Below are 27,333 nucleotides of genomic sequence, written 5' to 3' on the forward strand. Positions count from 1 at the left end.
AATCGCTTGAACCGAGAAGGCAGAGGTTGCAATGAATCGAGATCATGCCATTGCACTCCAGACTGGGCAACGAGTGAAACTCCATCTCAAAAAAAAAAAAAGTTACAGTAAATCAATGGTTTTTAAATAAAGATCTCATAGACCATATGACATCTGGGAAATTGGGAGATTTCTGAAAGAAATTTAGGCAAAAAGAATAAATCCTTCTAGCAATTCTGTGTTAAAGAGGCTCCAGTTTTTCTAGGTCTTAATATAAAAAAATTACATTTTTAGTGATTCTCAGGAAATTGGCTTTCTGAGAATGATAAACAGTTCTAATGGGGAAACTTTCTTTCTTTTTTTTTTTTTTTTCCCTAAAGAAAATGTATGGAGATCTAGATGTCTTGTTCCTGACAGATGAATACGACACAGTTCTGGCTTACGAAAACAAAGGCAAGATTGCCCAGGCCACTGACAGGAGCGATCCCCTAATGGATACCCTTAGCAGCATGAATAGAGTCCAGCAAGTGGAGCTCATTTGTGGTAAATACTGTGTGTGTGTGAAAATTCATAGTTTCCTTCACTATGTAAAAAAAATATAAAGGGGGCAGTAAACACCTATATTTTTAATTTAATACAAAGAATTAAAATTTTGAATTTTAAACCATTGCTTGATTTTCATATTGGTGGGTATTCAGCTGCTTTTACCATTGAATCAGAGTTACATGCTAGAATAATTACATGCTTGAGAAACCACAACATATGCTATTCTGATTAAGGGTAGATGGATGAATGCAAATTTTCCATCCATTGAAACAATTTTTGGACATTATGTGTCATGTTTTTGAGCAAGGCATGTCACCATTTTGACAGTTCTTGAGGTTGCTTCAGTGGTTCACAGGAAACCACTAGAGGAGAAAATACCCCCAAACCCTTGATTGAAGGCTTTTACATCCCCCCACCACCACCCAGCTGCAGCAGGCCAAACTTATTTCAGTGGTTTCTATCCCAGCCATTTCCACTTGGATGCCACCACTTTTATGTGCCTTTTATGGCATCAGTCATTTCTGTCTTTTATTATTTATTTATTTATTTTGAGACAGGGTCTTGCTCTGTTGCCCAGGCTGGAGTGCAATGGTGCATTCTCGGCTCACTGCAACCTCTGCTGCCCAGGCTCAAGTGATTCTCCTGCCTCAGCCTCTCAAGTAGCTGTGACCACAGACGCATGCCACTGCGCCCCCCAAATTTTTTTTTTTTTTTTTTTTGAGATGGAGTCTCACTCTGTCACCCAGGCTGGAGTGCAGTGGCGCAATCTCGGCTCACTGCAACCTCTGCCTCCCAGGTTCAAGTGATTCTCCCGCCTCAGCCTCCCAAGTAGCTGGGATTACAGGCACCTGCCACCATGCTTGGCTAATTTACTTTGTATTTTTAGTAGAGACAAGGTTTTACCATGTTGGCCAAGCTGGTTTCGAACTTCTGACCTCAGGTGATCTACCTGCCTTGGCCTCCCAAAGTACTGGGATTACAGGCATGAGCCACCATGCCCGGTCCCCACTAATTGTATTTTTAGTAGAGTCAGGGTTTCACCATGTCACCCAGGCTGGTCTCGAACTCCTGAGCTGAGGTGATCCACCTGCCTCGGCCTCCCAAAGCGCTGGGATTACAGGTGCAAGCCACTCCACCTGGCCTTGTCTTTTATTTATAATTATTAATTTCTTTTTGCCTTTATTAGAGTAAAAACTTTTCAAGGATAGAGGATGCACCTAAAAGATACTTGTAGCCCTCAAGTTACCTTGTACATAATATAAACTGTTAAGTGAGTCAGTTTGTTTGGGCTGGGCGCGATGGCTCACACCTGTAATCCCAGCACTTTGGGAGGCCAAGGCAGGTGGATCACCTGAGGTCAGGAGTTCAAGACCAGCCTGGCTGACGTGGTGAAACCCTGTCTCTACTAAAAATACAAAAAAGTAGCCAGGCATGGTGGCGCGTGCCTGTAGTCCCAGCTACTCGGGAGGCGGAGGTTGCAGTGAGCCGAGATCGTGCCACTGCATTCCAACCTGGGTGACAGAGTGAGACTCCATCTCAAAAAATAAATTAAATTAAATATTCAACAAGTCCAAGGTTATTTCAGCTACCAGAATTCCAGAGAAATAGGAAGCCCTTTTAAAAATTCTTAATCTTTATAGGATTAGGATATCTCTGCTTTTTGTGCTTTTTAAAAAATTTTGCTTTTTTTTTTTTAATGAAAAAGGGTCTCATATCAACATGGTAGAAGTACAGATAATTTGGGAACGAGTTTCTATGCAGCTTTCACTTAAGAAAATTTTTATTTAGACTACATTATTAACAGACTCAGGTGTCAATGGCAAAGAATATTTTGTTTTTGAAAGCAAATGGTTTATCTAAACTTAAATACTTTTGTGGTTTTGATTTAGAATACAATGATTTGAAGACTGAACTTAAAGACTATCTCAAGAGATTTGCTGATGAAGGCACGGTATGTTGAGTTAAAGAATTCTAATCATAGCCCTGTAAGTTTTGAATGAAGGGTTTCTTTCTTTTGACGATTAAAAATGACTGCGACTGGCGGGGTGCGGTGGCTCACACCTGTAATCCCAGTACTTTGGGAGGCCAAGGTGGGTGGATCACAAGGTCAGGAGTTCAAGACCAGCCTGGCCAATATGGTGAAACCCCATCTCTACTAAAAATACAAAAATTAGCCAGGCGTGGTGATGGGCGCCTGTAGTCCTAGCTACTAGGGAGGCTGAGGCAGGAGACTCACTTGAACCCAGGAGGCAGAGGTTGTAGTGAGCCGAGATCACGCCACTGCACTCCAGCCTGGGCGACAGAGCAAGACCCTATCTCAAAAAAAAAAATGACTGCGACTTAAGTGGGTACTTGAGAGTTGAATTCAGGGACTGTTTTGAGCAAATTGGCAGGCTAAGGGAAATGAATAAGAGGTAGTGAAACATCAGAGTTACATTGGCAGTCCTTACCAACCCCAGCTAAGCCGGGAGGAATGATGGGAGGGCGCAGTCCCACAGCCTCTGAGAGAGTACTTGTAGCTTAGCAGAAGGTCATTGGAAGGAATCCGCAGTACTGATTCTGCTGATCCTGACCTTGAAGCATGGATCTTTGGGAGGGGGAGGGGAAAATGACTGGACAGGAAAAATTAACACCAGACCCATTTTCTGGAATTCTAAGTTCCATAGTTTAGAATAGAAACTGGGCATGGTGGCCGGGTGCAGTGGTTCACGCCTTAATCCCAGCACTTTAGGAGGCTGAGGTGGGCGGATCACCTGAGGTCAGGAGTTCAAGACCAGCCTGGCCAACATGGTGAAACCTTGTCTCTACAAAAATACACAAATTAGTTGGGTATGAGGGCGGGTGCCTGTAATCCCAGCTACTCCGAGGCTGAGGCAGGAGAATCGCTTGAACCCGGCAGGTGGAGGTTGCAGTGAGCCAAGATTGTGCTATTGCACTCCAGCCTGGGTGACAGAGCAAGACTCCATCTCAAAAAAAAAAAAAGAACTGGGCATGGCGGCTTGTACCTGTAGTTTCAGCTACTTGGGAGGCTGGCTTGAGCCCTGCTTTCTTAGAAGATGTCATCTCTGTCTACCTACTTTAGGTCATTTTTTCCTTTTTTTTCTTTTTTGGGGTGGGGGGCGTTCCTGAGTTTATTTGGGGCACACCTGGACGAGGGCCCTGCCCCTAGAAGAAGGTGTTGGGCCTCTTGGTGGTGAAGCGTGGCTTGGGCTGACGGGCAGGACCCGGTGGGGCAGCGGGAAACTTGATCTTGGAGTCGTGGAACTGCCTGATGGCCGGCCGGCTGGTGGCACTTGCTGGCTGCAATCTCCTCCACCTTCAGGATCTCGGAGTGGGCCCAGGTGCGGTGCCGGGCGCCCATAGACCTCTCGGTAGCACTGGGTAACAGTGTCCGCAGTGGTCAGGTCCCGGTATTCCCGGTACATGTAGGGGGTGCCACTCCGGGAGTCATAGCTCAGCCAGATGCTGAAGTTCTTGACCCGCAGTGGGGACTTCTCAAACACCTGCCCACAGTAGACAATCTCCCCTGAAGACTTCTTCATCTTCTTTAACTGAGATACGAAGTACCAGAAGTCCCGGGACTTGGCGATGACGTGATTAGGCGCAAAGATTCGCATGTGGTATTGGGGCGGTGTGTGGCATTTGGGGGTGGGCAGGCAGTGACCCACCACCTTGTACTCTCATAGTGTGCCCGAGGCCTTCATGGTGTCCTCTCCACGCTCGCCACCACCCGCAAAAGGCTAGGTCGTTTTTTTCTTTGTCATAGATGTGGGAAGAACATTTAACTGCCTGAATTTCTGGACAGGATCACAGTGCTGCCTGCTGCCTTTCTGCAAAATGAATTGTAAAGTTAAAAGAGCCTTCTTCTAAGTGGTTTTCTCAGTTTTTAGAGACTTCTTCACTATCACTGAGAACAATTCCTACTTCCTTACAGTTCTTTTTTTTTTTTTTTTTTGAGATGGAGTCTTGCTCTGTCGCCTAGGTTGGAGGGCAGTGGCGTGATCTTGGCTCACTGCAACCTCCGCCTCCCAGGTTCATGCCATTCTCCTGCCTCAGCCTCCCAAGTAGCTGGACTACAGGCACCCGCCACCACGCCCGGCTAATTTTTTGTATTTTTAGTAGAGATGGGGTTTCACCGTGTTAGCCAGGTTGGTCTCGATTTCCTGACCTTAAGATCCGCCCACCTTGGCCTCCCAAAGTGCTGGGATTACAGGCATGAGCCACCTCGCCCAGCCTTCCCTACAGTTCTTAAAACTTAATGTAGTTATTCTTGTTTCTGTTGCAGAGACTATCCTCTGGTTAATACAGACTTAAGCTTCTTTGGTGCTAGAACTAAGAATGTTCATGGGTGTAATGGGGCACTCTGCCTCAGTGTGGTAACCTCTGAACTGTCAATGGACATTCGAGGTGTTTCAAATAGTGTGCAGGCATGCCCTCTTGATGCTGGTGCTGTTGCACCTCCACTCTTTTGTGTGGTCGGTTTTCTTTATTAATTTTATCACAAACATATACTTAAAATTACATAAAAGAAAAAAGTTAGGCATGTTCTTTTTCATGCACATTGGAGACTTTTACTCAAGGTCTTCACAGGTATCTTCAACATCTGGGTCCTTGTTATCACTAGCGCCACTCTTTAGGAGTCTTTAGGAGAGAATTTTTTATCTGACCAGATAATTTTAAAGGTGAGAAAAATGTGGTGTTTTTGTTGTTTGTTCCATGACATTATTAACCAGATCTTCACAGAAAGAGAAACAAAACCTCAGGTTGCCATAAAGCTTATCTGCTTTGGTTGTATTTGTCCATAGGGATAATGTTAATAAGTTCTAGCTGTTCTTAGATGGTGGACTGCCTTTTATTTAATATTTGTATCTAACAAAACAAAAACAAAAAACAAAAAAAAACCCACTTAGACTGGGCACACTGCCTCATGCCTGGAATCCCAGCACTTTGGGAGGCTAAGGTGGGAGGATTGCTTGAGCCCAGGAGTTCAAGACTAGCCTGGGCAAGATGATGAGACCCCGCCTCTACAAAAAAAAAAAAAAAAAAAAATTAGGCTGGCATGGTGACGTGTGCCTGTGGTCCCAGCTACTTGGGAGGCTGAGATCAGAGGATCGCTTGAGCCCAGGAATTTGAGGCTCCAATGAGCTATCATCACACCTCTGTACTCCAGCCTGGGTGACAGAGCGAGACCCTGTCTCTAAAAAGCAATAATAATTAATAAACTTAGAAACTACACATTTTCTGAAATAAATTAAAAAACTGATTTGTTATTGAACCCAAGTATTTATTCACTAGCGTTTCTACTCTGCACGTTAGCTGTGACCATTTGAGGATATCCAGAAACCAAAAGCTGCACAGTCTCATTTGTGTGTTGTTAGGTCTCCTCCTACAGTATCCTTGCTAGAGATATTTCCTTTTACTTACGGGCTTTCTGTGGCTAATGTTTGTAATCCAGGGTAGGGACAGATCCTTCATTTTGCAACTTGCAAGTATCCTATTTATTAGCATTTTGTTAAGTGTAAATTCCCGTGCCATTTAGCCAAGTACATCAGAATTTTGAGCTGCAGTCATTTCAGGATGTGTTCAGCCTCTGCATCCTGAATCTGTTAGGGGTTTGGATTCCTCACTGGTTGAGCAGCAGTATTACTGTTGGTGCTTATGAAACTGGTGTATCAGCTACTGGTCTGAGAAAATTATTCCAAGTTAGCATTATTCCAAGTTGCTGTTTTGAGTATGGTAGCCGCACTTACTAGGGAATGAGAGGGAAGTTTTCACTTTATACCCCTCTTTCTTACTTTCTCTTTATCTCTTTCCCTTTTTGCTCGAATTCATTCACGTGCTCTATTTTTCTTTCTCTTTCCTTCACTCTCCTTGTCTCACTGTCCTTCTTTCCTAACAATAAGCATGTGTTACCTTAGTAAAAAATAAACATGCTGGGTGTCATGGCTCACACCTGTAATCCCAGCATTCTGGGAGGAAGCAGGAGGATCACTTGAGCTCAGAAGTTTGAGACCAGCATGGATAATATAGTGAGACCTCGTATCTACACAAAATTTAAAAATTAGCCAGGCGTAGGCTGGGCACAGTGGCTCACACCTGTAATCCCAGCACTTTGGGAGGCCGAGGCCGGCGGATCATGAGGTCAGGAGATCGAGACCATCCTGGCTAACATGGTGAAACCCCATCTCTACTAAAAATACAAAAAAAAATTAGCCGGGCTTGGTGGCAGGCGCCTGTAGTCCCAGCTACTCGGGAGGCTGAGGCAGGAGAATGGTGTGAACCCGGGAGGCAGAGCTTGCAGTGAGCCGAGATCGCACCACTGCACTCCAGCCTGGGTGACAGAGCAACACTCCATCTCAAAAAAAAAAAAAAAATATATATATATATAGAAAATGGAGATGGTATCATTAACTGCACATTAACATAATTCTTAACAGTATCATTTGACTTGTTTGTGAATGCTGTGGCCTCGTATTGCGATTCTGTTACTTAGTTCTCTTTCATAATCTTTGCTTTTCATCAACAGGTTGTTAAGAGAGAGGACATTCAGCAGTTCTTTGAAGAGTTTCAGTCAAAAAAGAGAAGAAGAGTGGATGGGATGCAGTATTACTGCAGCTAGAGTGGGGTATGAAGCTTTCTCATTCAAGCCAATGAAAATGCGCTTCCCATTCTTGGAATAAAAGAGGTGTGGTTCACATTTGGCCCCCTTTCCGTCCTCCTCTGTTTGGAGAGGCCTCGCGCTCCCTTCATTCTCTTTAGCTGCAGTAGCCACAGTGTGGATGCTGACTTCACAGCCAGCGTCCTCTGTGACTCAGCTAATGCAGCTCATTCCACAGACTTCTCCAGTGTACTCCTACTCCAGTGCACCCAGGGTTATTTGCATAGTTTTTAAGTTTGATTTTGTTTTGAGAAAGCAAATTGGTGTCTTGTTTAATGATCTGTTATTTCACTCCCAGATGTGTGTGTTTTGCCACAGAGCTGTTGCCTTCCAGAACCTCCTCTGCAGGCATCACGGAAGGCTCTCTTCCCGTCACCTAGAACCTCTACAGGTCCCCTCGCCCCTATGATCGTGGTGCCTTGGGTCAAAGCTTCCTCAAGCCTGGTCTGCTCCTTCTTTCACGTCCCTGTTTTCTGAGGTTTGGTCATAGCTTAGAAAGGATCTTGGGGCTTGTTTTCTCTAGGCCCAACCTCCAGAGTAGCCAGGACTGATGGTTTTCTGGTCTGGATGTCTGTCACAGGCGGAGAGATTAACAGATGACAGGGTTGAGGAAGCAAGCCTTTGTTATGAATTTTACTAATACAGTTCAAGTGAAATTTTCGTTCATGATTCTACTGGCACTAGAATTAGAATTTCAGTACTGTAGTGCTCACAGGGCTTCCTGGAGAACATTTGCCCGTATACTAGTCCCTTCTCTGCTGCCTAGAAAACAGACCGGGTCTCACCCCTGTGAAATCTTGGTGGTTTACGAAGTCCTCTGGATTTCTTGATATTATCAGGGATATTCATAAGCATATATCAAAAATGGACCTATTTTGATATTCTGTTATGAAAATGTTATTAGAACCCCAATAAATTATTATTTTTCCCCCTTGAATCTGCTAAAGAAAACAGATCCTGACTTAGCTTACTTGTAATAAGCAGGGCAGGGAGCCCTGTTTTGGAAGAGACAGACTGTGGAAGAGATTACAAACAAGGCCCGAGGCTGCACGAATGATGAGTTTTGTGTATATAATGTTAATGTCCACCGCCACTTCCCTAACGACTATGAGATCTTTTTTTTGAAGATCCTCATGGAAGGTTGTACAGAGCCCCACATTTGAGGGGAAGTCCTTTCAGTTGATATGAGATCTCTTTAACACCCCTCAGTCTATGTAGGAAATGCCTTGTGATACATAGAGAACCCTCAGCTTCTCTCTCCCTCTGGAGGAACAAGGTCTTTCCTGACAGTCGGAGACACACCTTGATGTATGTTAATAAAAGCATTTCAGGCTGTGGGGCCACCATGTATATTAATACTCCTAATGTGTCCAGCATCTATGTATTCATTCGAGTGCCCAATCCCTGGAAGAGATGAACTAGGCCTTACAAAAAGTCAAAGCCTCAAAGAAATGGCACAACCATGTTCTTTGGCATTCAGGCTCCTAATTACAGATCCTCACGAAGGGTGGTATGTGGAGCTGGAAGGTCTTGTGGCCACAGGACATGCTGGTGAGCCCTGAGCTGGCCTTGTGCAGAGGGCTCCGTTCAAAGGCTTGGGGTGTCTTTGAGGTTGTTTATCAAGCTGGGGAACTCTTCCAAGTCTGACAATGTTTCGAACCCTTTTTGCAAGGTTGCACTATTAGTATACCATCATGTCCGGAAAACTTTTAATCTTCTCAAATATCTGATGTAACTACCAGAAAGTCCCTTACTTCCTATGACCAATCAGGACCAAGTCTTGGAGGTGATGTGTTACATTACGTGCAGCACAATAGTACCGATCAGTTAACTCAGCGCTGAAGGGCTTGTTTTATGAAAGGTACTATTCCTTCTTTCACATTAACTGGAAACCTCTTTTTTTACCTGTTGTTCACAACTAGTTTTCTTATCGACTGTATTGGACTGTCTCTTCTTGTAGAGACTGATTTTGGCCAACATATTAATGCATGTTTTATGCAAAACACAAATATGATATTAGTTGCTTTTAAGGAGTTCTGGCATTGTATGTGCATTTTTGTAGAAATTGTTACTGGACTTATAATTACATACTTAACTCTGATCAGGTTTCTGTAAAATTTAAATAAAACCAATACAAAATAGTTGCTTTTCAGATTGTTTTTAGTATATTTAAGTCTACACAGCCTCCCTCTGCAGGTTTTAAGAAAAATGCAGGCCGGGCGCGGTGGCTCACGCCTGTAATCCCAGCACTTTGAGAGGCCGAGGCAGGCAGATCACGAGGTCAGGAGATCGAGACCATCCTGGCTAACATGGTGAAACCCCATCTCTAATAAAAATACAAAAAATTAGCTGGGTGTGGTGGCAGGCGACTGTAGTTCCAGCTACTCGGGAGGCTGAGGCAGGAGAATGGCGTGAACCCGGGAGGCAGAGCTTGCAGTGAGCCAAGATCACGCCACTGCCCTCCAGCCTGGGCGACAGAGCGAGACTGTCTCAAAAAAAAAAAAAAAGAAAAAATGCATAGAGCCGGGCAGGGAGGTTCACGCCTGTAGTCCCAGCTACTTGGGAGGCTGATGCAGGAGGATTGCTTGAGCCCAGGAGTTGGAGGCTATAGAGTGCCGTGGTTGCACCTGTGAATAGCCAGCCACTCACTGCACTCCAGCCTGGGCAACAGAGTGAGACCTCATCCTTCAAAAGAAACGTAATGGTGTATTCTAACAGCTCTTCCTGCCCTGAGGTCCTGCCCTCAAAGCAGAGGGACTGGTTCACGACAATGGGTAGCTCATTATTCTGCTGTTCTGTAAAATGCAGCCTGATCCCAGGTCCCCCGAGCAGAGCTCCTTCATCCCCCCGACTTCACCATACCCCCTGGGGTCTAATAACTGGGGTCTAGATGAACAGCAGAACAAAGCAATGGGCTGGGCTGTGACCAGTCACAGTGTTCAGGTACTGCTGCATGCAGAGGGAGAGAGGGCTGGAGCCCCACATCCTGAGGAAAATGTGAGGTCCACCCTACACAGTAGCCATTATTTCTAAGTAAATATAAAAGCAACCCAAAAAGCCAGTATAGTGGCCCATCTTTGGCCTCCCCACAACTCCTGCTACCTTGGATGTGGACTTAGGTCATCACCCATGGTGAGTTCAGAGGCCAGATTGCAGAGGGCAGGGTGTGGGCTGCAAGAACAGGCCACAGTTGGCACTACTGTGAGGGGACAAGGAGAGGGCACGGCTGCAGAAGGCCAGTCCAGGGAGTTGCTTGTTGAAGTTCAGAGACACTTGGGCCAACGCACATTCTTAAGGTGGAGCCATTGCTGAGAGTGGACCGCAGGTGACGTTGGAGCTGTTAGAAGATGGGATAGGATGGGACAGAAGAACCACCAGACCTGGTGGTGGGGGATGCGGGTGAGGGTGTTGGAATGAGGCCTCAAAATCGAGGGAGTTCCATAGGCAGCCTCCATTTCCCTGGGAGGTGGGAGGGGAGGAGTGAGCTGGAGCATGGCTCAGGTAAGAGGAGGTGGGGGGGAGGAGTGCGCTGGAGGGCGGCTCAGGTGAGAGGAGGGGGCGGAAAGTGGCCCCTAGGAGAACACGTTAAGGCTGACCCGCAGGACTCAGGCACACCGAGCCAGGGAGGCTGGGGACCACAGGTACCACGGGGGCGTGGCTGTCTTCAGTCTCCCAAAGCTGAAGATGGACACACTGTTTATGGGTTGAGTTGGGCGGGGAGGATGGGTCGCAGCTGGGCATGGTGAGACGGCTGCCAGCTATGGAAGCTGGGCCATCCTGGCAGGGGAGCAAGGAGGCCAGAGTTCCAGAGGAGGACCAGGGAGAGGCTCTGGACAGGAGGCGATCCGGCCTGAGAGCGGGCAGTGAGGTTAGGATTTCAAAGATGGAGACATTCTGGGGACAGGGGAGAGCTGTGCCATGGACAGGTAGCTGGAGATGGTCTAGGCAGCTACCAGGATGACACCAGGGATTGGAGGGAGAGGATGTTAGGTTGGAGCCAAAGCCTTCAGGATACGAAAGGAGTGACTGGGGGTGGCAGCTGCAAAGGTGGGAGCAGGACACTGGGCCGTGGGGGCTGGAGAGGTGCTGGGGTGTTAGAGACGTCACCCGCTGCCCTTCCTGACACAGAGTCCGTGGAAAGAGCGAGAAGGAGCCCACGTCCTGGGAGAGGGCTAAGTGGGCGAGGAGGAGCTAGGAGGGCAGCCAGGACAGGAGGCAGGAGGGGAGGGGTAGGAGCACAAGGACGCTGGCACTGGGGGGCAGGGAGGACACCCTGAGCAGGGTGGAGAAACAACCGTGGGTGCGATCAGGGGACTTCTGTAGGAAGAAGGCTGGCGAATGACTCGGGAGAGCGGGATCGGCAGGCACAGGGTCACCTGACTGCAACTCTGCAAAGAGCCCAGTCCCATCAGCCCCGGGAATGGTGGGATGTTGGGGGCACTGAGTTCTCTCGGGATCACTTACAGCTGGACTTCCCAGGGACTCCCCAGGGATTTCAGTGGCTCCGTTGGAACATGGAGAGTTGGGAAGAACAATGCTTTTAGTTCAGTCTCAGAGGGCAGGGAGGCATTTATGGTGCATCTGCTAGAACAGGGGTCCCGCGGTACCGTCCATGGCCCGTTAGGATCGGCGCCACACAGCAGTAGGTGCGCGGCGAGAGTTACCGCCTGAGCTCCGCCTCCTGCTAGATCCGCGGCAGAATTAGATTCTCACAGGAGAACTCTATTGAGAACTGCGCATGCGAGGGATCTAGGTTGCGTGCTCCTTATGAGAATCCAATGCTAAAAGTAATGCGCTTGAATCATCCCAAAACCACCCCCCCGACCCCTGTCCGTGGAAAAATTGTCTTTCATGAAACCGGTCCCTGGTGCCAAAAGCGTTGGCAACGGCTGTACCAGAAGATTCCAGAGATGGAGGATATTTGCGGAGCTAGCTAAATGAAGGGTGAGGAATTCCAGGAGAGTACAGGCGTCAACAGGTGCCCACAGGACCCCGCAGCAGCCCTCCAAGGTGGGTATTGAGGAGGAGTTTCTTCACCTGAGCCTGAGGATGAGAACTATTGCACAGGGTGACTTGAGGATCGCGAGTCAGACATGGAAATTTCGCGACCAGCGCTCAAGAAGCGCACTCGCATCATCTCCAGCTTAAGGATGAGGAGGCTCAGGCGCTTTGCCCCAGCTTCCACAGCCAGGAAGTGGCAGAGGCAGGCCCAGCCCTGGCCCTGCCCTGGCCCTGCCCTGCAGGCACCCCGAGGATCCCCCAGTCCAGGCAGGCCTTCCTGGTGCCTTCCTCCCTCCTCCTAGGCAGGCTTTCCTGGCTCCGCCTCCTCACCCTCTCTGAAGACCCCCCCACAGGCCAGCAGCGGGCACAGGAACACTCCCCAAAGCTTGGAGACAAGGCATGACAGCCCAGAATCCAAGGCTCTGCGAGATGAGGCTCAAAGCAGCGGCGAGCTCTCCGAGGGACACAGCTTAGTCCCAGGCCGGGGGAAAGGCATGGGGCTGGCACTGGGAGGAAATGGACGTGGTTGTACGGAACTGGTGAGCTCTGGGTTTCAGAGACAGAATAAAAAATGGTCCATGGCCAAGAGGCTTGGAGACAGATGGACCTGTTGGGTGGGCCATGGAGCTAAACTCCAGACTGGGGTGACGCCCGTGAGAAACCCCAAGACCGTGAGTGCCACGTATAAAGCCAGCTGTGGAGCAAGGACAGTTAGCTGACCACAGGGAGCGTGGAAACACATGACTCGCTTCCACACTTTCTGTGAGAGGACAGCCTTGAACAAGCAGAGCAAAAGCAGGCGAGCACGGGCGGAAGGAGCCGGGAGGCCCTGAGGACGTGGCCTGGAAACTATTCACAGCACACTGCAGGCAATCTATGCAGGACCACCGACGACCGAGAGAGAGACACGGGCCCCAACGCCAGAAACGACCATATATCTCAATTCATTTGCTTTTGTACTTTTAGGTGGGGGATGGTAGATTCTGGAAACTATGGACTGGTGACCTGACAGGTGTCCCCTAGAGGCTTCTAAAACAAACTAGCAGCTACTGTGGAATGATTTCTGAACCCCCGGAGAGAGGAGCTGCAAGTAGGAAGTGAGGAGTCCTTAAGAACAAATGGTGCGACCCAAATGCCCATCAACAGTAGACTGGATAGAGAAAATGTGGCACATGTACACCATGGAATACTATGCAGCCATAAAAAGGATGAGTTCATGTTCGTTGCAGGGACATGGATGGAGCTAGAAACCATCATTCTCAGCAAACTTACACAGGAACAGAAAACCAAACACCGCATGTTCTCACTCATAAGTGGGAGGTGAACAATGAGAACACATGGACGCAGGAAGGGGAACATCACACACCAGGGCCTGTCAGAGGGTCGGGGGTTAGGGGAAGGACAGCATTAGGAGAAATACCTAATGTAGGTGACGGGTTGATGGGTGCAGCAAACCACCATGGCACGTGTATACCTATGTAACAAACCTATACGTTCTGCACATGTAACCCAGAACTTAAAGTATATATATAAAAAAAGAACAAATGATGCAGAGCCGACTTCCTTCTCCTGTTGATAAGTCAACCAGCTTCCCAGGGGACGAGGGAAGCCTATGTATGTGAAAAGGTCTCTCATGACTGGCCCACAAGATGACAGTAATGATGACCCCACCCAGCTTCCAGGGACAGCTCGGTCGGGTCTCCTCACTCCACAAACGCCTTCAGTTTCCCTCCTCTCCACCACTAAGCTACTCAAAAAGGCTGTCTACACAGATCATCTCCACCTTCTCACCTCCCACTCAGACTCGCATCTGCCCCACCTGGCTTCTCTCTCCAGCTGCCACCAAACTGCTCTTCCAAACACCTTCACCTTGAGGCTGACCCAACCCGCCCTAGGGGCCTGATCTTCCAAAACCTCGGAACAGCAGCCACAGGTTAACTTTTGGATAGCAGTGAAACTGAGCCTTAATCTCTTACCTTTAATTAACTTGAAAAAGTAATACCTGCATATCATTTAAACACTCAACCAGAACAAAAAGGATGCCATTAATTGGCAGTTGCATGTATTGTCAATGACCCTCTCCAGAGGGAGTCCTGTGCACATTCTTGCAGATTTTTTTTTTTTTTTTTTTTTTTTTTTTTTTTTGAGAGTGAGTCTGTCTCTATTACCCAGGCTGGAGTGCAGTGGTGCAATCTTGGCTTGGTGCAATCTCCGCTCACTGCAATCTCTGCCTCCTGGGTTCAAGCGATTCTCGTGCCTCAGCCTCCAGAGTAGCTGGGATCACAGGCCCCTGCCACCACACCAGGCTAATTTTTGTATTTTTAGTAGAGATGGGTTTTCACCATGTTGGCCAGGCTGGTCTCGAACTCCTGACCTCAAATGATCCACCTGCCTTGGCTTCCCAAAGTGCTGGGATTACAGGCATGAGCCACCGCGCCTGGCTGCAGAAATGTTTATGTATGTATTTGCATTCATTCCTTTTTTTTTTTTTTTGTCTTCTCTCCAAGTGGGAGCATATGGATGCATTATTTTGTATACTGCTTCTTTCACATCATTTATTCTAAAGATCACATTCCCTCTTTTCTCAAGTTGTCCCAGCCTGGTCTTCTGTGCAGCACACTGCTGGTTTTCTTTCTGTCTGCTAGGCTGCCCTTGGCCAGCAACTCCCTCCAGCTGGCTTGGAAAGGTTGGAGTCCCCCAAGTTCATCATCCAGGCCCTCTTTCATCTTCGTTTAAACCTTTCCCCTAATCACGCCATCTACTCCTAAGGCTGTAAGTGCCACCCATATATGTGGACAACCCCCACACAGCCTCTAGCTAGAATCCTTTCCTCTGACTCCCAGCTGACACCTAGTTGCCACCTAGTAGTTGGCTGCCTGGCAATCATTCCCGCGTCAACATGACCAACACTAACGCCATCTTCCCCCCAGAGCTGGCTCCCCCTCCTTTCCCACACCGAGCAAGCACCTAGTCACGCAGACATGGCACCGTCAGCAGATTCCGAATCTGTTCTCTTTGTTGGCTGCTTGCAGCTCTCCCCTGGACGGCTACGGCAGCCTCCCGTCTGGACCTCTCAATCTACTCCTGCTTCTTTTCAACCACTTCCCATGCAATAGCCAGAGTGATTTGGAACATGCAAATCTGGGGAACCACACCCCAGCATACGATGCCCTAGTAGCTTTTGAGTTGCCATTATAGCCAACTTCAGAAGCCTCACCCTGCCCTAGGAGGGTCCCACACCCCCTCTCACTCCCCTGAGCTCTGTCCAGGCTTGGTCTCTCCATGGAGCCCTCCCTCCCCACTCCTCACCCTGTTGCTCATCTCTTCCTTCACCTGCACCTTCAAGGTCACTCCCACACAAAGCCTTCCCACCCCTGGGACCAGTTAGACATCGAGCCTTACCTGTGTAGTTCTTCCATGTCTTTTCTTCTTGGAAACTCAAAAATTTTTTGAGTGGGACTGTGACTGTTTTGTTCATGACTCTGCTGTGTCAGCATCTAGCGATGTTCGGAAAAACGGATTGGATGAACAAATGATTGCCATCCTTGAACCTGCTTCCACCTGTTGCACATTAGAGTCCCCCCCCGCCCGGACCACCGGACTTCCTGGTGCGCAGAACAACACAACGGCTGAGGACTGGGGTTCTGGAGCCAGGCTACCTGGGTTTGAGCCCAAGTTCTGCCAACTTTCTAGCTGTGTGACCTTGGACAAGGTGCTCAGTATCTCCGGGCTTTTCTCTTTTGTAAAATGGCACAAATAATAGTACTTAATTCACAGAGGATCAAACGAAGGAGTTCCTAACTCAAGGAGGGATTAGAAAAAATTACATTGTTAGTGCTGCTTCCAGCATTTCTCCTCCTGTTCATTCATTCCTGGTCCATTTCAAGCTGGTCTTCCCCTTAGCTGTGATAACTGCCCTGTATTTTTTGTTTGTTTTGAGATGGAGTCTCACTCTCTTGCCAGGCTGGAGTGCAATGGCATGATCTCGGCTCACTGCAACCTCCGCCTTCCAGGTGCAAGCGATTCTCCTGCCTCAGCCTCCCGAGTAGCTGGGACTACAGGCACGCACCACCACGCCCACCTAATTGTTCTATTTTTAGTAGAGATGGGGTTTCACCATGTTGGTCTCAATCTCCTGACCTCATGATCCACCTGCCTCAGCCTCCCAAAGTGCTGGGATTACAGGCTTGAACCACCGCACCTGGCCTTGTTTTGTTTTTAGGACAAAAGGCATTTCCAGCTAGAGGTGAGTTTCTGACACTGGGGATCCTGTCTGTTTGGTCTGCTGCTCCATATTCCCAGACTCTGGGAGGAGTGGACTCAAGAAATATTCCCTAATGGATTGAGGAGAGGTAAAGCCTAGAGTGGCTTGGGAAGCTAGCCCGAGTTCATTTTTCCAGGAATAATCCACAAGTACAGAAATGAACGTTGATTTATTCAATTTTCTTGTTTAGATTTAAGCTCACTCACAGAAACCTTAGATTTTATTTTATCTTTATACCCTTCTGTTAAACCTAAGATGGTTACAAACTATAAAGCAATAACTTGTTAGTAAGGCATGAAGAGTGAGATGCTAGGACAGAATTTGGCACTGAAATGATAAAAAACATTTTAAAGAGCTCGCTGGTTGCAGTGGCTCATGCCTATAATCCTAACATTTAGGGAGGCTGAGGTGGGAGCATCACTTGAGCCCAGGAGTTTGAGACCATCCTAGGTAACATAGTGAGACCCCCTCCTCCGTCTCTACAAAAAATTTTTAAAATGAGCCAGGCATAGTGGTGTAACACTGACTGTAGCCCCAGCTACTCGGGAGGCTGAGGTGGGAGGATCATTTGAGCCTGGAAATTGAGGCTGTAGTGAGCCATGATCACACCACTGCACTCCAGCCTGGGTGACAGAGCAAGACATTGTCTGAAAAATAAAAAATAAAATAAGAGCTCTTTTGTAGCAATTTAAAAAAATGGAAATTAGAAAACTTTCCATTTTGCGTTTTTTTTTTTTCAGAATCCTAGACTCTAGACCATGATCTCATTTCCTTTTGAAATTGAAAATATTACTGAGCCTGGGTGTGAAAGCAAAAGCAAAGCTCAGAATCTAGGCCAGATCTCTGACCCTCGAAGGGCCCTGAAGAGCAGGACACATCCAGGTGCCTGGTTCACGTGGGTGCCATGCTGAGCTTCCTGCAATCCTGAAGACCCCTGTGAGAGGAACTTTCCACTCAAATTTGTAAAATAAAATTTCTCAGAAATGTCTCAATGAAATAATAGAAAATAATGAACCTGATGATTCAGAATAAAATGTGTGATTTCCAAGAAAACGATGATGATGATGATGATAAAATGCCTCTGAATGATTGAAATCCTAGAAACAGAGAAAATCAACCTAGAAAACCTCCCAATTCTACCCTCAGGGGTGCAATGACTTCTATAATTGAAGACTATACGCTCCACTGCTAAAACAGACTGTATCCAACTCAGCAGATTCTATACAAGCCATTTATTTGAAATGCCAACTATATGTAGGATAAAGTCAGTGTTACATGCTTATCAGTAACAGTAGAAAAATAGAAGCAGTGAAAACCTCTGTACAACTGTAATGGTACTCAAAAGAGAAATGTATCGTTTTACAATGCTTCACACAGACGAATTCAAGTTTGGAGGTACCTAAATAAAAATACTATATATTTCTTTAAAAATCACTATGTACAATTGAAGCGTAAACAAGTTTTACAAAGTACTGGTTATGCAGGTTGTAGAAAACACTTGCATAGGACATGAAATCAGTTTAAGAAAAATTTCTGAGCCTTTAGCATTGAAGGCACTTGACTTTATACCAGTAACAGCACAACCACAAGAAATGCAGTGTTGTAGATGATTTTCCACCTCTCTGAAGTACAGATGTGGTGCATACACAGCAAGGAGAGTTCAGGAACCTTTATCTCTCAGCCACCCCATTGAAGAGCAGGACTTGGTACCGCCTGCCCATGTAACCCAGATACACAGTTACGTGTAGGTACAGATGCTGAAGCTTCCAGAGCTTAGCTGATCTCTTAGACAGAACTCACATAAACACACAAATACAAGAGGTTATTTTCAAGACACACACTTGCAAGTAATCGTTCTATAGAAATGGCCACAGCATTATAATATTCAAAATATGGAAGATTGACAGTCTGAGGATTTTCTAGAGGAAAAAAAAATCAAAGGACTTGCCAAAAGGATAACTGCATAACAGATATGACAATCTACAGGACAAAAAGACAACATGTCACCAAATATTGTTGATACAACAGCGTTAATGGAAAACAGTAAAACACCTTTTAGCAGTGTGCATGTTAAGTCTTTTAGTAAGATTATCTGTAATGAGGTTTGAAAGTAAATCACTTAGTAGACAAAGTAAACCACCACAGAACCAGGAATAGCACCCATCACTGCTGCTTTGTCACTCCAGAAAGCTGAAAGTCAACCGAACAATGAAAAAAAGTCAAAGAAGCATTTCCCTTTGAATTCAGTCCTAAAAATATGAATGCCTTATAATTAATTTCAAAATAAGTATCTTACAAGTGTTTCATGAAACATTGTTTTCCTAAAAGGCAAATTCAACATTATGAAAATATATATTTTGCCGGGTAGTTACTGAGAAATGTCAATCCTTTCAACTCTAGAGAATGATGCATGGAGGTCGGCTTTGAGCCCCACTGCCGCTGGCGCGTGTTTCCAATTTGCCTTCTGCATCGGCACCTTAATGCAGATGTACAAGGACTAAGCTCATTGCTAGAATGGCAACAACAAACCAAAACAAAAATCCAATGAAGGATGGCAGGTGCAATAAAAAGTTTCTGAGGAAGCAAAAACAAGAATTAGTTAAGGCTTCATAAAGAATTCTATAAGAAGATTTAAATGTCAAGAATTCACTGAAAAGCCTCAAAGCCTAACGGGTTATTGCGGTGTCAGGCTAGCTGAGGTCTAGCGACATGTTCCCAGAAATAAAGCTAAAGGGGGCACGTGAGAACGGGCGTGGAAAACTGAAACAATTATGTTTCAAATACTTTTTGCCTTTCATGATGCTGTTTTTTCCTTAGGAGCCACGGGTGACTCTGAACTTCAATTATTCATCAAAATCACAAAACTAAAACAATAACATAAGAAAAAAGACCAACAGCATCTTTAAGAAACTAGAACGTCCTCTGGGCTCTAGCGTGTAAACGGTAGATCTCTAACCTCAACGCACAGCGGGCACTGGAAGCGGTGATTGTCCAAAGGCCTGATTGTCCACGATCTCAAAAGGAGATCTGGTATTTTTGTGATTTGGTTCTCATTAAATTCCTATACCAAGTAAAATGCCAGTTCCCATGGCCTAAATTTTATTTTATACATATATATGCTTTTTTTTTTCTGAGAGCAACCTTACTCAGACTTCACATTTATCTTAGTACAGCATTAAAAAAGATTTAATAGATGGGTTCAAAAGCCAGAGGCATGTAGCTCTTCAACCTACCCTAGTAACCATACTTCACAAGATACATTAAAAGTCCACTAACACCTAACCTAACTCACACAAAACCCACGCCTGTTTACCTTCTGCAAGTCGCATCGGTCCGCAATCCCACAGATTAAAGCAAGTTTTCCCTTTATACGCAAAGTTTTAGCCAGGTAAGCTACTGTATGATTAAAAGCAAACTTTATAAACTAAATAATCTTAGGAATAGTGGCCACTTACTTTTATATTTCAGGGATATGAGAGAATAGTTCATGAATTTTCAGAAAAATGAATGTGTGGGATCAACAGCTCTGGTCTAACATTTGCGGCAGGGGGGAAGGGTCAGGGATGAGAGTTTTTCTCCCCATCCAAATTAGGTCTGTTGAGTCTTACTTGCAGTACCGGCGCAGTACATGAACATGTCAACATACATATGTGGCAGAAACACACATCAAGGAACATGACGGCATTCACTTTTGTTTCTGCAGACAGACAGAGACTGGGCTTCAAAAGACACCATCTTCTATTATGAGTCAAACTTCTTACAAATGAGAACAGAGGCCTATGCTTTTCTCTTTAAAAAAGGAGCCTCGAATGCGATGCACAGCCGACCTGCAGATTAGTGTTAACTCTGGGAGCTCGGGAGCGTGCACCACCACCAGCGTCACAGAGCGCACCCGCACAGCAGCTAACCAGTCAGGCAGCAGAACGAGTGGCGGCAGTTTGCCGGTGCGTGCAGACACATGACGTGTTTCCCATCTTGGAGACTATCTACTGTTCGGGTTTTCTAAAATGTCAGATTATTCCTGAGTGTATATCCACAGGGTAAAGGAGGAAAAGACCGTAAGAGAAACTATAGTTTTGGGAGAAATCAGAGTTGTTGACACCCAATAGAAAACCTATTTACTTCAAAGTGCATGTAATTCATTTATCCGGTAGCTCATAAACGCTCCCTAGCCCTGCATAGTTTTCGAGTGAGTGTGAGTGATTCATAGTTTTTTATATATATACATACATAGAAAAGAGGATCCCAAATATCCTGCAGAGGAAGGAATGCTTAGAAAGCCTCTTTTCTTCTAAGTGCTACGGCTGTGTGTTTATGTGTTTGTAAAAATACAAAGTAAATGCTCAAATAATGTTGAAGTGATTTAAAAACTCAAATACTCATATATTTACATTGGAGAGTAAGAAAAAAAACAGTCCTTAGCTCACACATTGCCCTTCCAAGGGAGAGGATCCTGAAAGACCCCATGTGCTCAGTGGTTTAGTAAATGCCAAACCAGCGTCCCAGTGGAGTTCAAGTAGGACATGTAGTGTTTAACTGAAAACAATTTTTTTCCTTTTTTCTGTTGGTGAGAAAGCATTATGCATTACACAACACCAAAATTTAGACATACTTTGAAAATCGTTTAAAAGAAAACGTATGTTTACAAACACCAAATAACATCCATGAGACTGAAGCCCTTTTGTTTTTTTCCCATAGAGAGCAAGACAATTAAAGGCAGCAAGCAGTCAGTTCCGCCATCGCAGCTGGAGAGTTGACGCTCAGAACCAGAAATTCTGTCAGTGTGACCTTTAAGTTACTTCTCTATTTCCACTGCCTTTTTTTTTTTTTTGAGACAGGGTCTCACTGTTGCCCAGGTGCAAGCACAGTGGTGCAATCTTGGCTCACTGCAGTCTCAACCTCCCAGGCTCAGGCGATCCTGCCACCTCAGCCCCCCCAAGTAGCTGGGACTACAGGCGTGCACCACCACGCCCGGCTAGTTTTTTGTTTTTTTTTGGTTTTTTTTGTATTTTTTATAGAAATGGAGTTTCGCCATGTTGCCCAGGCTGGTCTTGAACTCCTGAGCTTCAGTGATCTGCCCGCCTCGGCCTTCCGAAGTGCCGATCACAGGTGTGAGTCACTGCGCCCGGTCTCCACTGCTTTCTAATTCCAAGGGATGCGATCTGTTTAGAGCCTCATCTGGTGACTCTAATCCTTATGACCAGAATGTGCAGGGATTCTGACTGCATCCACACTGTGGAAATGTAACAGCTTTAGCCTGGGCACAGAAGGCTTTTCTCCTTCCTGTTCTTTCCTGAACCAGCAAACTTCAGGACCCTGACTGGACTCCCGCTGGAGGAATGAAGCCCAGCTCCTAGGACTTATTAAAAAAAAAAATGACATTAGATTTATGGAGGCTGAGCGGGAAGATCGCTGAACTAAAACAATTACTGAAAAGAGAGGAGCATTCTGATGTGCTGTTCTTTGGAATTTCTATAATTAAAAAATAAACACAGAACTATTTCGTAAGAAAATACATCTTAGTGTGCAATCCAATGCACATGGATTGGTAGATGAAAGGTAAAATGCAAAAAAGTATGAAAATACAGTCCTTTAAATGTGGCAATAAAGTTTAACATACTGATATAAAATCAATACAGAGAAAATAAATGTACAAGTGCAAAAAAATTCCATCATTTGTAAAGAGAAATAAAAAGTGCCAGCCTGCTTGTTCTTAAAAATGCTTCCCGACATAATTGTTCAAAGACAAATTAGACAGATGCAACATTAAAAAAAAAAAAACCTTCTTAGCATGCCATGTCTAATAAACACATATATACACAAAAACTAGAACAAAATCATGTGAAACCGAGTTATCAGCTGGCATTGATGAACTGGTCTGTAAGTTGTTGGGTTACATCATAAAATGGGATGTTTCACATCTCAGGCACAGACGACTTGGAGGTTGCTCTCAGAGGGCAGACTTTTTGTAGAGGAAGTCCGGCTTGCTTGGTGACCTCCTTCCTCTGCTTATTGAATCTTCCCTTTCCAAATCTGTATTTCTCTGAGCTCCATGGCCCAGGGACTCACTGTCTGCCAGTCTTCTACCGGATCTCTCTTCGGGAGCTTCAGAGCTACATGCAGAAAGTGAAGGTCTGTTAGGAGTCAGCCCAAAAGTCAAGTCAGTTTCTACTGCAGTTCGTCCCCTGACATGGGCTGGACCGGTACTAGCATTTTCTGGGGCTGCCAAAGGAAAGTCTGACCGCTGGGGAGGTTGCTCAACGACGTCCAGGTGTATCGGCTCATTCTTTTGTCTGTGTAGATGCCCGTCAGGGGAAAGTGGATATTCTCTCCTAGCTTCTTCCTGTTTTTTAGGAGACGTCTGACCAGGTAGGTAGGCTGACTTTAAGCCACTTGGTGATGCCTTATTGTGGCTGTACAAATCGGGACCAAAATATCCACCTTGCGAAGGGGAAGGGGTGCGTCTGCTGGGAGCAGGAGTAGAAGGTCTGCAAGCAGCATTTGAGAAGTCATAGAAATCCGGATATTCCTGTGGATTTTCTCTGGGGTCTGTTTTTTGCTCTAGTGTGTGTTTTTTCCGAGAAGTGTGTGTATGTCTCTGTGGAATACACGACAGATGCTGGGGAGGCCCTGGTCCTGCTTCAGAAACCGACTGGCTTAATTCTGTGTCTACAGCAAGCTCTGGAAGCCTCCTGTCCTTGAGTGACAGTGTGGACACACCCACCGCGATGTCTGGCATCAGATCATTCAGCACAGGTTGTGTTCGCTGCAGACAGAGACGAAAATGGTGGGAGGGTTAAAAAAAAGGACCCATCCTCTGTAGAAATGATGTTCACTGATTTTGTTTCCCAATTATAAAATTAACACATTCCGTTTTTGTTTTTTTTTTTTTGAGACAGAGTCTCGCTCTGTCGCCCAGGCTGGAGTGCAGTGGTGCAATCTCAGCTTACTGTAACCTCTGCCTCCCGCGTTCAAGTGATTCTCCTGCCTCAGCCTCCTGACTAGCTGGGATTACAGGCGCCCGCCACCACGCCCAGCTAATTTTTTGTATTTTTAGTGGAGACGGGGTTTCAATGTGTTAGCCAGGATGGTCTCGATCTCCTGACCTCGTGATCCGCTCACCTCGGCCTCCTAAAGTGCTGGGATTACAGGCGTGAGCCACCGCTCCTGGCTGAATTTGTAAGAATTATAAAAATACAGAAAGCTATAAAGGCAAAAAAAATCACTCCAACCTTTTGAACAGAGATACCACTGTTAGCATTTTGAGGTCTTTCTTTTTATGCTTTTCTCCTTTGCATATATATTGATGAAATTTAGTACCTATATAATCTGTCACTAAATCTTTGAGATCACCATTTTAAATTATTATGTGACGTTCTACTGCATCAATGAACCATTACTTAATCATTCTGCTACTATTGGACATTTAGGTTGTTTACCATTTTTCATTATTATAGTCAAGACTGCAATGAATATATAAATAAATTACCTTTAAAGGGAGTTTTATTTAAAATATAAAGTAGTAGAACTTTTGTAATTGTAGAACTGAGGGCCTGGCCCAACAGAATGGGAATCTGGTTTATCAAACATGACCAACCTTCACCATTCTGGGGTGGGGGAAGCAGGGAGGGGAGGTAGAGAGGTCTAAGAAGGCGAGAAAGGCTTTCTGTGCTAACAGTGCCCCTGCAAACATGGTGAACCTTCCTAAAACCCATCGGACTTTCTGTCACAGTGTGGCACACACCAATCCCACAAAGTGACATAGTAGAGGAAGGGCAAGGATTCTCTGTATGCCTAGGGAAAGCAGCATGACAGGAAGCAGAGTGACTATGGTGGGCAGACTAGGCTGATTTTCCCGAAAAAGGGTAAAACTACAAAGATTGTGCTGAAGCTTGAGTGCGCTGAGCTCAACTGCAGATCTAAGAGGATGCTGGCTATTAAGAGATGCAAGCATGTTGAACCCAGAGAAGATAAGAAGAGAAAGGGACAATTGATCCAGTTGTAAGCATCATCTTTTGTTTCATGGTAAAGATAATAAAATCTTGAGGTTGGCCGGGCGCAGTGGCCCACGCCTGTAATCCCAGCATTTTGGGAGGCTGAGGCGGGTGGATCATGAGGGTAGGAGTTCGAGGCCAGCCTGACCAACACGGCGAAAACCCGTCTCTACTAAAAATACAAAAATTAGCTGGGCGTGGTGGTGCGCACCTGTAATCCCAGCTACTCAGGAGGCTGAGGCAGGAGGATTGCTTGAACCCGGGAGGCAGAGATTGCAGTGAGCCGAGATTGCACCACTGCACTCCAGCCTGGGCAACAGAGTGAGACTCTGTCTCTAAAATAAATAAAGAAATAAATGAATAAATAAATAAAATCTTGAGGTTATGTTAAAAAGAGAAGTTGAGAAAGGATCATAATTGGACTCAAGCTTCCAATAAGCCATATTTTAATGAAGCTTCCCTGAACTGACAGGTGAATCTCTTCTTCTAACTTGCTACTGATAGCATGTGACTGAGTATGAAGACTTACAAATCTTACAAATCTTTTTTTTTTGAGACAGTCTCCCTCTGTCATCCAGGCTGCAGGGCAGTGGTTTGATCACAGCTCACTGCAGCCTCAACAACCTCACAGGCTCAAGTGATTGTCCCACCTTAGCCCCATGAGTAGCTGGGACTACAGGCATGTGCTACCACACTTAGCTAATTTATTTGTTTATTTGGTAGAGTCAGGGTCTCACTATGTTTCCTAGGCTGGGTCTGAATTTCTGGGCTCAAGTGATCCTCCCACTTCAGCCTCCTAAAGTGTTGGGATTACAGGTGTGAGTCATGGCACCTGGCCAAAAAAGAAAAAAAACACTTTTTAAAGTATATTATATAAAATCTCTAATACAGTGCAAAATCAAGCAAAGAATCCTCTATCAATTTACTACCTACTAGCCCTGGCTACTATGATTCTAAGTGAAGTGGGGGCTCTGCTGATGAGCTTCAGAGGCAGAGGCATGCCTGAGGCCCTGAGGCCTCATTTTCTGCTCATCTTTTGAATGGGGAGTTTTTTCCACATTATTCCTGACAGTATACTGTACTTAGCTATAAGTAGCTCTTGCTTCTTGTCCGATTAAAGCATGTGGTAGAATAGTGGATTTTACAGAATAGTAGAAGTTAGGGACAAATTGTAGACCTGTGCTTCAACAGAACATGAAACTGGTATACTCCTTTATGTTGCTCAGTAACCCCATTCCTTCCTAATCCTGCCAAATGAACATAAAGATAAGAAGATACTCAACTCCTCCATATACACCTCTTGGTCTCTCTCCTCCTGTCTTTTCTCATTCAAGTACACTAGCGTTTTTCCCTCTTTTCCATACCCCTCAAGTCTATGCCTTCCACTTGTCAGCAATACTTCTGGGCACTGCTGAGTCCCAGTGGGGCTCTTGGGGCCAAGAAAATTGCTTCTAATACTCCATAAACCAAATTTGAAGCAAGTTACTGAAGTGTTGACTTACCACTTGCTTCTCAGATGCTGCTGCTGCTGCTGCTGTTGCTGTTGAGGTGGTGGTGGCGGCAGCAGCAGCCACCGTCTGTCTGCCCAGTCCTGCAGTGCTGGTACAATCAGGCGGTGCAGCTTTCACACTCGGCAAGTAGACTGGGGGAGGGCCAGCTTTAGGAGCTGTTCTGGAGTGGAACAGCGAATGATTACAGGGATAAGAAAATGAACGTGAAGGGTGCTGACTGGGAGGTCTTTGCTTCCAGCCTGCTTTGAGTTGGTTATGGATTGGGGTAGCTGGGGGGTGGTAGGGAGGTGGTGGAGGGGGCAAGGGTGGATGGAAGGCCACAAAAGAGTCCAGATCTGTAAACATGGTTTCTGCAGGAGGTGTACTGTTTACGCGACATCTCCCAGGCTGTCTCATTGTCAAGAGTGGACTTTCATCCCCAAAACGTTCATCAGGAAAGAATTTGTGAGGATTCTAAGAAAGATTAAAAAAAAAAAAAGGACATTTATTAGCAGATTTCATTAAGTGGAAATTTATAGGCTGAGAGAATTAAGTGAGGTACTTAAGAAAACCACAGTCAGCAAGAATAAAAAGCATAATATATTTTTCTGGCCAGAAGCCCAAGAAAAAAATCACCTTATAGTACAAAGGCACAGAGTGCAGCCTAGGACACAGCCATGAAAGAAAGCTGCTTGATCGAATGCTCCTCAAGCAGGTCACTCATCTCAGATTATGTGATAATGCAAAAACTGGTAATAAAACCAAACTCTAATATGTCTTTGCTAAGAGATTAACATTAAATGCCAAAGGGAGAAAGGAATACAACTGAGGATGTTCTAGAAACTTTCTGACAAAACATCTATGCCTGCTCTGTCTGAAATAAAAACTAAAAAATACTATTCGTTATCCATTATACATGACTAAGTCTGATCAATATTTTGGTAAACATTATAAAAGAATGTCATGCAATTTAAGGTACCACATTCAGACACAATTTAGAATGGCAAAGGGAAAAAGAAATGAGTAGAAAACCAGACTATATATTTTAAGGAGAAAAACTGTAGCAAAAAATGAAAATCAACAATCTAAAACAAGAACCTAAAAATGTTCAGTAGAAAATTAGGACAGCAGGGGGAAAAAGAAGAAAAAGAACCTAAAAGTGGTTTGCTGACTTGCTGAAGAACCCTATGCCAGGTTTATTCATTCATTCATTCATTCTTTTTTTGAGACAGGGTCTCATTCTGTCACCCAGGCTGGAGTGCAGTGGTGCAATCATGGCTCACTGCAGCCCTGACCTTCTGGGCTCAAGTGATCTTCCCACCTAATCCTCCTGAGGAACTGGGACTACTGGCGCATACCACTATGCCTGGGTAATTTATTATATTTTTTGTAGAGATAGGG

The 27,333-nt window shown here is 45.6% G+C and overlaps 2 protein-coding genes and 1 pseudogene across 10 annotated transcripts in view; 1 reads left to right on the forward strand and 2 right to left on the reverse strand.

Moving 5' to 3' along the window:
- The window catches only part of UBR7 (ubiquitin protein ligase E3 component n-recognin 7), a 34,772-nt gene extending 12,830 nt beyond the window's left edge, over positions 1–21,942 (forward strand). For 3 of the 7 annotated variants that reach the window (XM_063793095.1, XM_009428332.5, XM_063793098.1), the window contains 4 exons: positions 360–522; positions 2,415–2,476; positions 7,052–7,150; positions 7,482–9,324. In XM_063793095.1, coding sequence (XP_063649165.1) covers positions 360–522; positions 2,415–2,476; positions 7,052–7,144 — 318 coding nt within the window. In that variant the 3' untranslated portion in view covers positions 7,145–7,150; positions 7,482–9,324. Of the gene's footprint in view, positions 1–359; positions 523–2,414; positions 2,477–7,051; positions 9,325–21,146 lie in introns of those variants that run through there. The other 4 variants (XM_063793096.1, XM_063793097.1, XM_001149838.7 and 1 more) reach the window with 2 other exon arrangements.
- On the reverse strand, positions 3,644–4,229 carry LOC129137002 (large ribosomal subunit protein eL20-like; annotated as a pseudogene).
- BTBD7 (BTB domain containing 7) overlaps positions 17,666–27,333 on the reverse strand; it is a 95,534-nt gene continuing 85,866 nt past the window's right edge. For all 3 annotated transcript variants that reach the window (XM_016926652.3, XM_016926651.3, XM_016926649.3), the window contains 2 exons: positions 25,945–26,406; positions 17,666–23,214 (listed from right to left, as the gene is read on the reverse strand). In XM_016926652.3, the coding sequence (XP_016782141.1) occupies positions 22,399–23,214; positions 25,945–26,406 (1,278 nt within the window). In that variant the 3' untranslated portion in view covers positions 17,666–22,398. The remainder of the gene's footprint in view (positions 23,215–25,944; positions 26,407–27,333) is intronic.

Source organism: Pan troglodytes, chromosome 15, assembly GCF_028858775.2.
Source record: "Pan troglodytes isolate AG18354 chromosome 15, NHGRI_mPanTro3-v2.0_pri, whole genome shotgun sequence".
Classification (NCBI taxonomy): Eukaryota; Metazoa; Chordata; class Mammalia; order Primates; family Hominidae; genus Pan; species Pan troglodytes.